Genomic DNA, 12,150 nt, shown 5'->3' with positions numbered 1-12,150 from the left:
TTTTTTTTTTTTTTTTTTTTTTGGTACCGGGGATTGAACTCAGGACCTTGCACATCACTGCCTATATGTACTCTTTAATTTTATCTTTAACCATCTGGGCATAGTGGCACACAACAGTAATCCCAGCACTCCGGGAGCCTGAGGCAGGAAGATCCCTAGTTTGAGCCTAGTTTGGGCAACTTAGCAAGACCCACTCTCAAAATAAAAACTAAAAAAAGGGCTGGGGATGTAGTTCAGTGCCACAGCCTTGGCTGCAATCCCCAGTTCTGCAAAGAAGCAGGGGAAATCTCTCTGTCTCTGTCTGTGTCTGTGTCTCTGTCTCTCTGACCAAGCCAGGCATGATAGCACATGCTTATAGTACTAGGAGGCAGAGGTGTGAGGAGTTCCATACCAGCTTGGGAAACAGTAAATTCCTATCTCAAAAAACAAAAAAAAAGCTGGGTGTGTTGTACATACTTGTAATCCCAGGTACTGGAGAGGCTAAGGCAGAAGGACTGCTGCAAGTTTGAGGCCAGTATGTACTATAAAGTAAGTTCAAGACCAGCCTGAATGATGTAAGACTGTCTCAAAAAACAAAACAAGGGGCTAGGGATATAGCTCAGTGGCACCACACCTGCCTTGCTAGTGCAAGGTCCTAAATTCGATCTCTGGAACCAAAGAAGAAAAGAAAACAAACAAACAAATCAAACAAAACAAAAAACAAACCTTTAACTAAATATAGCAGCAGAAAACAAAAGTATGGGACTAAAGGCTAGGCTTGCAAGAGCCTAAATGTCAATTAATACTAGTTATACATACACCTATAGATTTAAAAAGCTAAGATGAAACTGTCACGCTCCTTTTAACTTCCTTAAAAATATATGAAGAAGGAAATGAAGCAAAAAGTCCTTAATTTTTTTGTGTGCTTAATGCAACTAAATTTGATGAGTTGGTAAAGGGAAATGAGATTTTTGTTTTGAATTTCACAACTGGGTAATTATGGGGATGGATGAAACGTCACAGCAATACAAATACTTACACCGAGTTTACCGAGACGAACGCCCCACTGGGCATCAGTAGTCAGCTCGTGGAACTGAAGACCAATTTCCAGTTCCTGATAGAGACTGGCCAGCTGAGAACCCACCAGAGATATTGCCTACAAAATTAAAATAGGATTAAAAGTCCACGGCAAACAGAGTAAGTTCTTCTAATGTCTTTTGGATGAAATTCAACATCAAATATCGTAACGGTGAGCTGAGGATGTGTACAGCATACGCTGAGGATTTGTGAGGCCCTGGGTCCAAACCCCAGTACCCTCTCCCAGCATAGCCATTTCTGTGATAAGAATGTAAAGTGCTACACACTGCTTTGTACCCAGCCATCGATTCTTACGTAGTATCTAGATAGCTCAGCTTGGTTTATGATGCCATAAATTTAGTCTGGCTTTCCTTTATAAGTAAGGTCAAATTTTTAGTTACCTTGTAAGCAAAATCCACATACAAGGTCAATTTTAAAACAAACAATTCCCCAAAAAAGTTTTCTATCCCTGAAACTTGTCCCATAGAAACAAACAAAATCAGCTACAAGGGCCTACGGTTTTAAACTCACTGAAGTATAAGGCGTGAGGTTCTCAGGCTGCATACAAATTTTGAGAAATAAAAAGTATCTAAATTCGTTGAGCTAAGCAATGCTGTGACTTGCATATCTGCTCACCAGTGTGTCACCAGTCAAGCTAAAGCTGGTAGGAATCATGCTAGTTATATTTCTTCTAAATATTTCAGGCTTGCAGGTAAAGTCAGTTTAGTTTCTTCCCCCAAACCATCAATGTCAAGAATGGAAGGTGTGCTTGCATAAAACATACCAGAATTTTGTCATAATTTTGCCATGCTTTATCTACAAGATTCCAGAGGTTTTCAAACACATCTTTTTGAGGTAGGAGAGTACAATAACCCAAAGCCAGATCGAGATCCACCAGGCGACAATTAAATACCTAAAGAAGAAAAGCATCAAAAGAAGCAAATTCTTCACAATCCTACGTAAGTAAGGATCATAGGCACATCTATCACCAAACTGACTTATAGACCATGTGAAAAAAATAAGTGTTTCATGAAATTCTCCTACCTCAGCCTCCTAAGTAACTGGGATTACAAGTGGAGAAGAGGGAAATCATACACTTTTGGTGAGATGTAAATTGGTTACAACCATTAGGGAAAACAGTACAGAAGTTCCTCAGAAATTAAAAATAGAATTATCATATGATCCAGCAATCCCAGTTTTGGGTATGTATCAAAGGAATTGAAATCAGGATCTTGGCAAGGTGCCTGCATACCCATGTTCCTGCAGGATTATTCACAATAGCCAAGAAATGGAAACAACCACATATTCATCCATCAATAGCCAAATGGAAAAAGAAATCAATAGCCAAATGGAAAAAGAAAACATGGTGTTTACATATAATAAAATAACTAGCCTTATGAAAGGAAATCGTAATGAATTGGTGGGGCATACCTATAATCCCAGCTACCTGGAAGCCTGAGGCAGGAGAGTCTCAAGTTTAAGGTCAGTCTGGGAAACTTAGCAAGACTCTGACTCACAATAAAATAAAAAGGGCTGGTAATGTACCAGTGATAAGTGTTTGCCTAGCATTCGTGAGGTCCTATGTTCAATCCACAGGACTCTTCCAAAAAGGATTATATTCTAGATGTCAAATGCATAGCATGGTGGCTACAGGGAACAATACCATACCTTATACCTGCCCCTGCTGAGAGGGCAGATTGGAAGTGTTCTCACCACAAACACAAAGGTGACCACGTGGTGGTAACCTCACAGTGCTCTCAGAGTACCCAGTGGCACACCATAAACAGACACAAATGAAAAAAGGAAATAACCAGTGAAGGAACCAGAACTCTTGTGCATTGTCAGTGGGATGGTAAAATGGTGCAACTGCTATGGAAAAGAGTATGGAAGTTCCTCAAAAAAATAAAAAATTGAGTTAACCATATGATGCAGTAAGCAGTTACATTTCTGGGTACACCCAAAATAACTGAAGAGCAGAATCTCAAAAGATATTTGCTAAGGCAGCAGGATCACCCCAAGTTTGAGGCCACCCTGGCCTACATAGAGACTTCAAGGCCAGCCAGGACTACAGAATGAGATCCTGTCTCAAAAAAAAAAAAAAAGACATTTGCACAGCCATGTTTATAGTGGCAGCACTCACACCACCAAGAAGTGGGAGCAGCCCACATGTCCATCAATAGATGAATGGATAAGCAAAATGTGGTGTATTCAGACAGCTGAATATTATTCAGCCTTAAGACAGAAAGAAATCCTGGCATAAGCTACAAAATTGATGTACTGGTAACATCAAGTTAAGTGAAATAAGCCAGTCAAGAAAATAATATATTGTATGCTTGCATTTACTTGAGTTAATCTCTAGTGGAGACCTTCATAGAGACAGAGAATCGAAGAAATTATTATTATTATGTTTTTGGTACCGGGGATCAAACTCGGGCCCTTGCACTTGTGAGGCAGGCGCCGAACCACTGAGCTAAATCCCCAGCCCTGTCACAAAAAGTTTTTTTAAAAGTAATCTGATAAAGGGCAAGGGTGTAGCTCAGTAGCATCACACCTGCCTTGCAAAAGCAAGGTCCTGAATTCAATTACTAGTATTGAAAAAGGGGCATTGGGAGTAACCTGATAAAAACTAAATGCTCAGCCAAATCATTTTATCACCAAAAGCCTATTAAAATCTCTTTCCAAATAAAGGAAAATTAGAATGTATGGAGTGGAAAGCATGACAGAAATAAACTACAGCAGGAATCATGGGGATGCTTTAGTCCATTAAATAAATAACTGAAATCAAGGGATTTCATTACCATTTCATAAATGCTCAATACAGTGTCAGTTACCATAATTTAAAAAGCAAAACCAAGCATTACCAGCAATGATCAGCTGTAATACAGGTCCTGAAGGGTTCACGTGAAACACAACTGCACTGAATCATAAGCAACAGAATCACAGGCACTGCTGACTGAAGTCAAAAGCAAATAGGGCACAACAAAAAAACAAGCGATAAGTACTTACTTTGTGTAGCAGAGTTGTGACATTTCCCCTGATAAACATAACGCATTTTTCTTTCAATTCTAGAACAATATGCCTTGAGTTAACTAATGTGGTTTCTCCAAGTAACTTTTAGAAGAGAACAAAGAAAAGAATCATTAGGTCTACTTCTGTGATTTATTCTGAAAACATGTCTCAAATATTAAGAAACTTTGAAAATTCATGATTTTATGCAAAAGGATTAGCATTTCATGTATAATACAAGAAGCAGAGCCTAGTATGGGGGATTCCATGGGCAGGAGTGCAAAGTTATTTTTTAAAGTTCTGTATCTCTTGATGGAGATGTTAGTGATAAGGTAAATGTATTGGTTGATGCACTTAAGCATGTGGATCTTAATTTCTACACCTCAATGAAATAGCTTAGAAAAAGAAAATCAGCCTTGAGTACGTATCAGTGGAGTAGGGGGAATGAAGACAATTCCCTCTAAGAGGCAGCTTCATAGTAGGCTCTCAACTGGTAGCTTGTCTCACAAAATCTCTTCTGTAATGCTATCTGGAAGTAATCGGTGGGACAACAGCCAAATAGGAGGACACTGTACCGAGCTGGGAGCGTGAGGGCTTACCAACCAACCAGAACCGTGGATGCTTCACCTTGCAGAATCTGTCTCCACACACAAAGCTGCTATAAAGAGCAAGTGTGCACATGTGTGTACTCTAGTTTGTGTCTAAATGGCCCCCCCAAATCCTCACGGGCTTATTGGGGGGAGCTTTGGGAAGAGACTGGATCACGGGAGTGTGATACTCATCAGTGGATTACTTCACTGGTAAGCTTACAGCTAGATGTGATTTGGGAGGTGCATCACTGGGGGTGTGGTCTGGAGGGGGCTCTATCCCTCCTCCCCACTTGGTGGCTCTCTGCCTCCACTGCAGGTCATGAGCTGATTCTCCTCGGCTGTGCTCCTCAGCCATGCTGCCCTGCCTAGGAGCAGCCAACCATGGACTAAAACCTCTAAGAACTGTGAGCCATAATAACCCTCCCCTCTAACTTGTGGGTGTCGAGTATTGTGTCTTAGTGACAAGAAAGTAAATGTGTGCAAATACCTTGAACTGCACCTGAATTTTAGTACACGCTCAACAAACGTTTCTTACACGTGGTACACAATCATCTCCCTTGCTATAGAGCTGAACAGGAAAGCATGGACTCTATATTCCTGTTTGGCAATACCTTTGTCTATTCTTATTTACCCAAAGTCAAAGTACTTGTTCTCGAAACTATACCTTTTCACTCAGACTGGCATTCATGAAGTTTGACACAGAGTGCTGGAGACAGGTACCAAAGGAACTGACTACAAATCTTAGGGCCAGCTCCCACTGGCTGGATTCCTGAAGGTTCTGCAGCAGGGCAGAGATGGAACGGATAATGGGTGAAATAAGGTCGTCCCCTGGAGAATGATAAAAGGATTTTAATATTCAGATATTTTTTATTTTATTTTTTTCTGGTACTGGGTATCAAACCTGGGACCTTGCACTTGCAAGGCAGATGCAGACCACTGAGCTAAAATCCCAAGCATTTAGATATTTTTTAAATGATAAAAGATTATTGCTTTTGGGGATATGCTACTTCTTCAGGTACAGTGGAATTTGTTCTCAAAATTAATTATAAGAGTTTACATAATGCTGGATTTGAACCAGAAAATAACTAAGACCATTAGATAATGAAATACTTTGGATGAAAACCATTTCTCTGTATTGAAGAACTAAAATTTATGGGCAGATCAATACATGTTAATACTATAAGCCAAATCATGTAATTTCTTGGAAGGATAATAATGAAATAACCATGTAATTACATGAAGACTTCATACTCATAATTTCAAGGAACTTCTGTATTATATATTTATAAAATAATCATACAGGGACCAGGGATTTAGTACTGGGGACTGAACCCAAGCTCTTCACTATGAGCTACATCCCCAACCTCTTTTATTATTATTATTTTTTTTTTCCTCAAATTTTTGAGACAGGGTCTTGCTATGTTGCCCAGGCTGGGTTTGAACTTGCAGTCCTCCTACTTCAGCCTCCCAGAGTTCTGGGATTGCAGGCACACGTCACCAGTCAGCCATGCTACACATGCTATACATTTCTGATGTCAAATACCTGCACTAATGGAGCAGTAGGGCAAACTTGTAGAATCCAGGGGGTGTCTTTTGCTTTCTACAAAAGAGAATAGTTAAGTTAAGCAACACTAAAATAACTATATAAAACACATAGGCCAAGGTTTTAAAATATTGTGCTGTTAGCAAATAATCGTTCTAAAGGAAACTGCTTTAAATATTTACTTACTTGTGCTCGCCTCGGCAGCACATATACTAAATAGTTACTTACTTAATTTATTTTTTTGGTACCAGGGATCAAACTCGGGACCTTGTGCTTACAAGGCAGGCAGCGGAACCACTGAGCTAAATCCATGGCCCAATATTTTTAAAATACATGCTGAAAAGTATACAACCTGATAAATTTCCACAAACTGAATGTTAGCACCATAAAAATCACAACATAGAACATTACCAGTACCTAGCAGCCTCTTCATTCCCCTCTGCAGTTACAACCCACCCTTAAGGTAAACACTACCCTGACCTCCACAGCACGGCTTAGTTTCACTCTGTTTTTGTATTTTATGTAAATGAAACCATACAGTATATAATCATTTGTATCTGGCTCCTTTTGTTCAACTCTGCATGTAAGATTCATCCATGTTTTTTACATAGTTCTAGTCCAAACCTCTATGGTTTAAATTTGTATAAAGCAGAAATATGTAGAAAATAGTGAGATTTACCTGCCAGAGGGACAAGTGATGAAATCAATTCATAAATCACTGGTAGCACCACCTGTGACTCAAGAACAATTCCATCTTCATTGAAGTAGTCACTGTAAGACCACTCCTCATACGGGTCCTTGTGAGTTCCAAAAGAAGTCTAAATAGTGGGTCATACAGAAGAGCCAGAGGTTAAGTACACTGCAAAACCACAGACAGCATCTTCACCAAGCAGAATGCCAAAGCGGATATTTTAGAGCCTGGCAGCCTTAATGATTAAATACAACCACGCACAGTCACTTCTCTATCTGCAGGTGGAGCTACGAATTCAACCAAGTACAGATCAAAAGTATTCAGAAAAATAAAACTCTGATTGCTAAACAATAAACTTTTTGGTCATTATTTCCTAAACAATCAGTATGGCAACTATTTAAACAGCACATACAAAGTACTGGGTGTGGGGAAACTGAAACTCTCACCTAAGAATAGTATTCGGAAAACTAGAAGTGGTTAAGAACAAGGAGTTGATCTATCAAGCTGATGTCAACAGAAACAATTGTGATCAGATAGAGAGTATTCGGCCCAAAGTGCATGTGAATGCCTTTTGATCTTTAGGAATTGTAAAATGCTATGGTGTCTAATCATTCTCTTGTGGTGTCTTTCTGCAGAGGCTCCTTCTGTAGATTTTGCTGATAATGTGTGTATAAATAACCAGGTTTGCCTCAACTAAAGCAGACAGTCTTGTGTCTCCACTCTGCCTACAGTGTCTTTCCTTTTCAATCCTCACTCTCTCCTTCAGGTACTGTTCGACTAGTGGGAGCTGGTCTCCCCCAAATAGGTACCACAGGTAATCTAGAGATTATTGAAGCATATGAGAGCATGGGTGCGAGCTAAAAGAAATACTACATAACTTTGTATAAGAGATCTGAGCATCTCTAAGTTTTGGTATCTGGAAGAGGGTCCTGGAACCAATTTCCCCCATGTATATCCAGGGGTGACAGTATTCTTTTTTCTGATATATGGCTTATAAAAATGTCATTTTAAATTTAATTTTAACAGGGAGCCAGGGATTTAGCTCAGTGGTTCTACCGCCTGCCTGACAAGGGCAAGGTCCCAAGTTCGATCCCAGGTACTTAAAAAAAAAATTTTTTTTTAACTCTAACTGAAGGAAAATGTCAAGAAAGGCCTATTTTGAGGTCTAATGTTTCAAAAGATAGTATATACTAAAGCCAATAAATGACTAGAAAAGAGAAATGGTCTCATGTCTTTAGTCTTTTGGTATAGAATAAGAAAATATAAGAGGTAAATTCAGTATTTTTCTAAATTGTGCATATGATTTTATAGCAGTGCATAATGGGTTGATAGGGCTTTTGTTAAAGGAAAAAATTCATTAGCAATTTACTTTCATTAGGATTCCACAGTCATCCATTTGGCATTGTCTGGAAAGCTCCACCGCTATTAAAGTATATTTACATAGTTCTAAAGCATCTAGTAAAAAATCTGAAAGTAGAAAAAAAAATCATCAGACTTCTAGTATAGATTTATAGAATAATAAAAACAACCTTCTCAAAGTTCCCACTAGCAATTCTAACAAAGGTCACAAAGTAGATAGAAAGGTGCCTACGTAGCTTCTTTTTATTTGAGACAGGGTCTTGCTATATAGTTCGGACTGGCCTTGAGCTCACTGTGTAGCACAGGATGGGCTCAAACTTGTGGCAATCCTCCTGCTTCAGCCTCCCAAGTGCTGGGATTACAGGTGTGTGCCACCACACTCAGCTACAAAGCTCTGACTACCCTAAATGTGGGTCAAGTTTTTTATTAACGTTGGCTTACAAGATCAGGAAAAGAGGATTCTCCATCAAAAGTAAGTATTTCCTACAGTCCAAATGCTACTGCTGGTATTCTGAATTATTTTAGAACTATAATCCCCAAAGTCAACTACAGTTGTCCCTTTATGAGAAGACATTCTTATCTACTACAGGAAGACCCAATTATTAACAGAGAGCATTTGGGAGACAAATGTGCAATGAATGAGACAACAGAAACCATTAGAAATCTTGTCACCTGGAGTGCAGATGGTAGCGGCTTGGCATGCTAGGTTGTGTATCTCAGAAGGAAGATTTAGGCCCACAGGTGCTGTCACCGGGACGTCATTAGCAAACATCTGACAAAGCTTCTGGCACATCAGAAACAGGAATTTCCCCGTATCAGGGTTGCAATGATACCTAAACAAGTCTCTTTGGAGGAAAGAAGAGTGGTAACTAGAATGAACACTCATGTGGAAAGCAAATGCATCTGCCTATCTTGTATTAGTTAGTATATTACCACTATTGGCAGCACATAAAATCTCTAAAATATTTTCACGGTGTACAATGTGTTTCATTTTCAAATTATCTGAAATACCACGTCAAACTCATGTCAAAATGTGGCCTAAACTCAATGGTTAAGTTACCTAACTCTGCAGTATTTGATACTTGCCTTCTGTGCTACTATTTTCTGACACAGAAGCCCAAAGTAGGCTCCTGGGTGAAAACCCAATTACTTTAAAAAAAAAAAAAAAGGCATCACCAGCCCCCAGCCCCGCACTTATTATTAAAGAAACAAAGCAAGTGCTCCTTCAAGCTGGGATCTGGGCATCACCTGCATTTGTTCAGTACTGCTCCAATGTTCTCATGTCTTAAGGCTCTCCAGGCCAGCTCTGCCTCCAGCTCTTGCGGGGACACCTGCAGGGCCAGCGCCTGTCTGTGCAGCTTTGAAGTGGTGCTCAGGGCTGGCTTATTCTGGGCACCGTCATGAGTGTTAATGTATTGCTCACGCAGATCTACTAGCAGGGCATTGTTGCTATAATCGTCAAATGAAAGAAACACCTCAAAGTTCTCCTGCAGCAAATGTAAGCAAGACAAAGTTCCAAATCCTGTTCAGGTTATCCACTGTTAAAAATCATCGTTACGTTTCAGAACTCTCCTTTATCACCTATTCCTGAGAGACTAGTCCCTTGTAAATTAAGAATGCTAGACTTTTAATTTCAAGTTACAAAAGTAACAACTTTTTTCACCAAAAGTAACAATATTACAAAAGCTCAGACAGACTGAAGATGTAGCCCAGGGGCAGTGTGCGTCCCTATGTGTGAAGCTGGGGGTTCAATCCCCATTACCAATCAATAAATAAAAGCTTGGAAAACAGGAAGACTTAACCACAACTCAATGTCAGCAGTGCTGACATTTCGGGCCAGATAAATTGTGTTCTGGGGAGTTGAGAAGAAAGACGGAGAGATTAAGCGTTTGGTTTCTGCAAGACTACTCTGGAGGCTTAACAAACACATTTTTGCTCTTTTCTGTAACTTCTGGTTGGCTGCTAATTCCAGACTCAGGATTTATTTCCCCAACTCAATAAAAAAATCCCACTGAATGGGGCTGAGGATTTGGTTCAGAGGTACTGCGCCTGCCTCACATGTGCGAGGTCCTGAGTTCGATCCCCAGTACCAAAAAAAAAAAATCCCACTGAAGCACAGAGGAAGACACCAAGAGGTCATGGGGCTGAATGAAACCCTTTACAGTGATGCTGTATCTTACAGTGGGGTTCCTCGTCTCCTTGGAGAGGGATAGTTCTTTGCTGTGGGTGGGGGCTGTCCTGTGTGTATTACAGGACTGCTCGCAGCATTTCTGGCCTCTTCTACCCAGGAAATGACGGTCCTCCCAACAGCTGCGACAATAAAAAAATGACTCCAAACTTACCAAATATCATCTAGAGTGAGAACAAGCTTAATTTAATAAACATGGACTATTTTTTCAGCATTTCTTTTCAATCTTTCTTTTTTTATTTTTTCCTTTCAATCTTTCATTAGTATTTTATGGCTGTATTGTATGATTGCATACATTACCTTTTCCAATTAATAATATATAATCCCCCCTCCCTTTCCCTGCAACTAGACACTTCATAAATATAATAATTTTTTTAAAAGACAAGGTCTTGGGCCAGGGATTTATCTCAGTGGTTCCACTGCCTGCTTCACAAGCACAAGGACCCGAATTTGATCCTAGGTATCAAACAAAACAAAACAAAAAGTTAATCATCTTGTCTTAAGTGATGAACCTAGTGAGACAATAAGCAGCAGAATAAGCAAGGGTGTGGGAGTCAGTAGGAATGGGTGCCACCTAGGACTCCAGTAAATGACTGTAAATCAAGTTCCTTAGGGTTGCGGAGCTGTGGGCTCCTTTACATAATGAAGACCACCGCGGTCTCCCAGGCTGACATGAGGTGTACAGTCACTCAGACTTGGAACAACAGATGTTTGAGCAGTGATAGCATGGCAAACAGATATGTCTTTACTCAGACAGGATTCACAGCTTTGGACAGGGTGGATAGTTCAAGGGTAGAGAACTTACCTAGCATGTTAAGGCTCAGGCTTGAATTGCCAACATCACATGGACACACACATGCGTGTGCACACGCGCTGCACACCACACACACACACACACACACACACACACACTGACTAGATCTTAAAAACAAAGAAACATAACTTTGAAATACTGCTAACTTTCAAATTTAAAAAAGACATGAAGCAGGGCCACGGATTTAGCTCAGGGGTTTTACCACCTGCTTCACAAATGCAAGATCCAGAGTTCAATCCCCAGTACTAAAAAAGGGAAAAAAGATATGAACCAGGTGTGGTGGGGCACACCTATAATGTCAGGACTTGGGAGGCTGAGACAGGAGGATCACCAACAGTTTGAGTCCAGCCTGGACTACACAGTGAGATTCTGTTTCAACAAATAAACAAGCCAAAAGAAGAAGAAAGAATTAGAGAAGTGAATGGTCACACTCCAGATAATTTTAGCACAAAGACAGCAACTGTTTAATGCAACAGGTCTCAAACTTTTTGGTCACAGAACTCCTTTATTACACTGTTAGTTCTATAATTCTGTTTACATGAAATTGTGAGGGTAGGCAAATCACAGAGACAGAGAGCAGATTAAAGGGAATTGGAGGAAGAGAGCGATAGGAATTACTGCTACAAGTTTCTGCACAGAATGTTGAAAAAGAAGAGAAGAGCTAGGCAAAGTGGTATGGATCTATAATTGCAGCTACTCAGTAGGCTGGGAAAGAAGGATCTCAAGTTCTAACCCACCCTGGGCAACTTAGTGAGATCCTGCCTCAAAGTAAAAATACAAAAGGGGCGATGCAGCTCAGTGGTACAAAGCACTTGCCTAGCATATCCAAAGCCCTCGATTCAATCTGTAACACCACCAGAAAACAAAAAAAAAAAAAAAAAAAAAAAAAAAAAAAAAAAAAAA

General features: G+C 40.0%; 1 protein-coding gene across 1 annotated transcript in view; it reads right to left on the bottom strand.

Moving 5' to 3' along the window:
* The window catches only part of Kntc1 (kinetochore associated 1), an 80,994-nt gene that overhangs the window by 23,123 nt on the left and 45,721 nt on the right, over positions 1–12,150 (bottom strand). Inside the window, exons 34-42 of the mRNA XM_010604354.1 lie at positions 9,494–9,732; positions 8,918–9,090; positions 8,256–8,353; positions 6,875–7,013; positions 6,196–6,252; positions 5,317–5,480; positions 4,063–4,167; positions 1,841–1,969; positions 1,019–1,135 (exon numbers count right to left, since the gene is read on the bottom strand). Of these exons, the coding sequence (XP_010602656.1) occupies positions 1,019–1,135; positions 1,841–1,969; positions 4,063–4,167; positions 5,317–5,480; positions 6,196–6,252; positions 6,875–7,013; positions 8,256–8,353; positions 8,918–9,090; positions 9,494–9,732 (1,221 nt within the window). The remainder of the gene's footprint in view (positions 1–1,018; positions 1,136–1,840; positions 1,970–4,062; positions 4,168–5,316; positions 5,481–6,195; positions 6,253–6,874; positions 7,014–8,255; positions 8,354–8,917; positions 9,091–9,493; positions 9,733–12,150) is intronic.

The sequence above is a fragment of the Fukomys damarensis genome, unplaced genomic scaffold, assembly GCF_012274545.1.
Source record: "Fukomys damarensis isolate Sample0158 unplaced genomic scaffold, DMR_v1.0_HiC HiC_scaffold_12, whole genome shotgun sequence".
NCBI lineage: Eukaryota > Metazoa > Chordata > Mammalia > Rodentia > Bathyergidae > Fukomys > Fukomys damarensis.
Note: the sequence above shows the minus strand (reverse complement) of the source record. Positions and strands in the feature narration are given on the sequence as shown.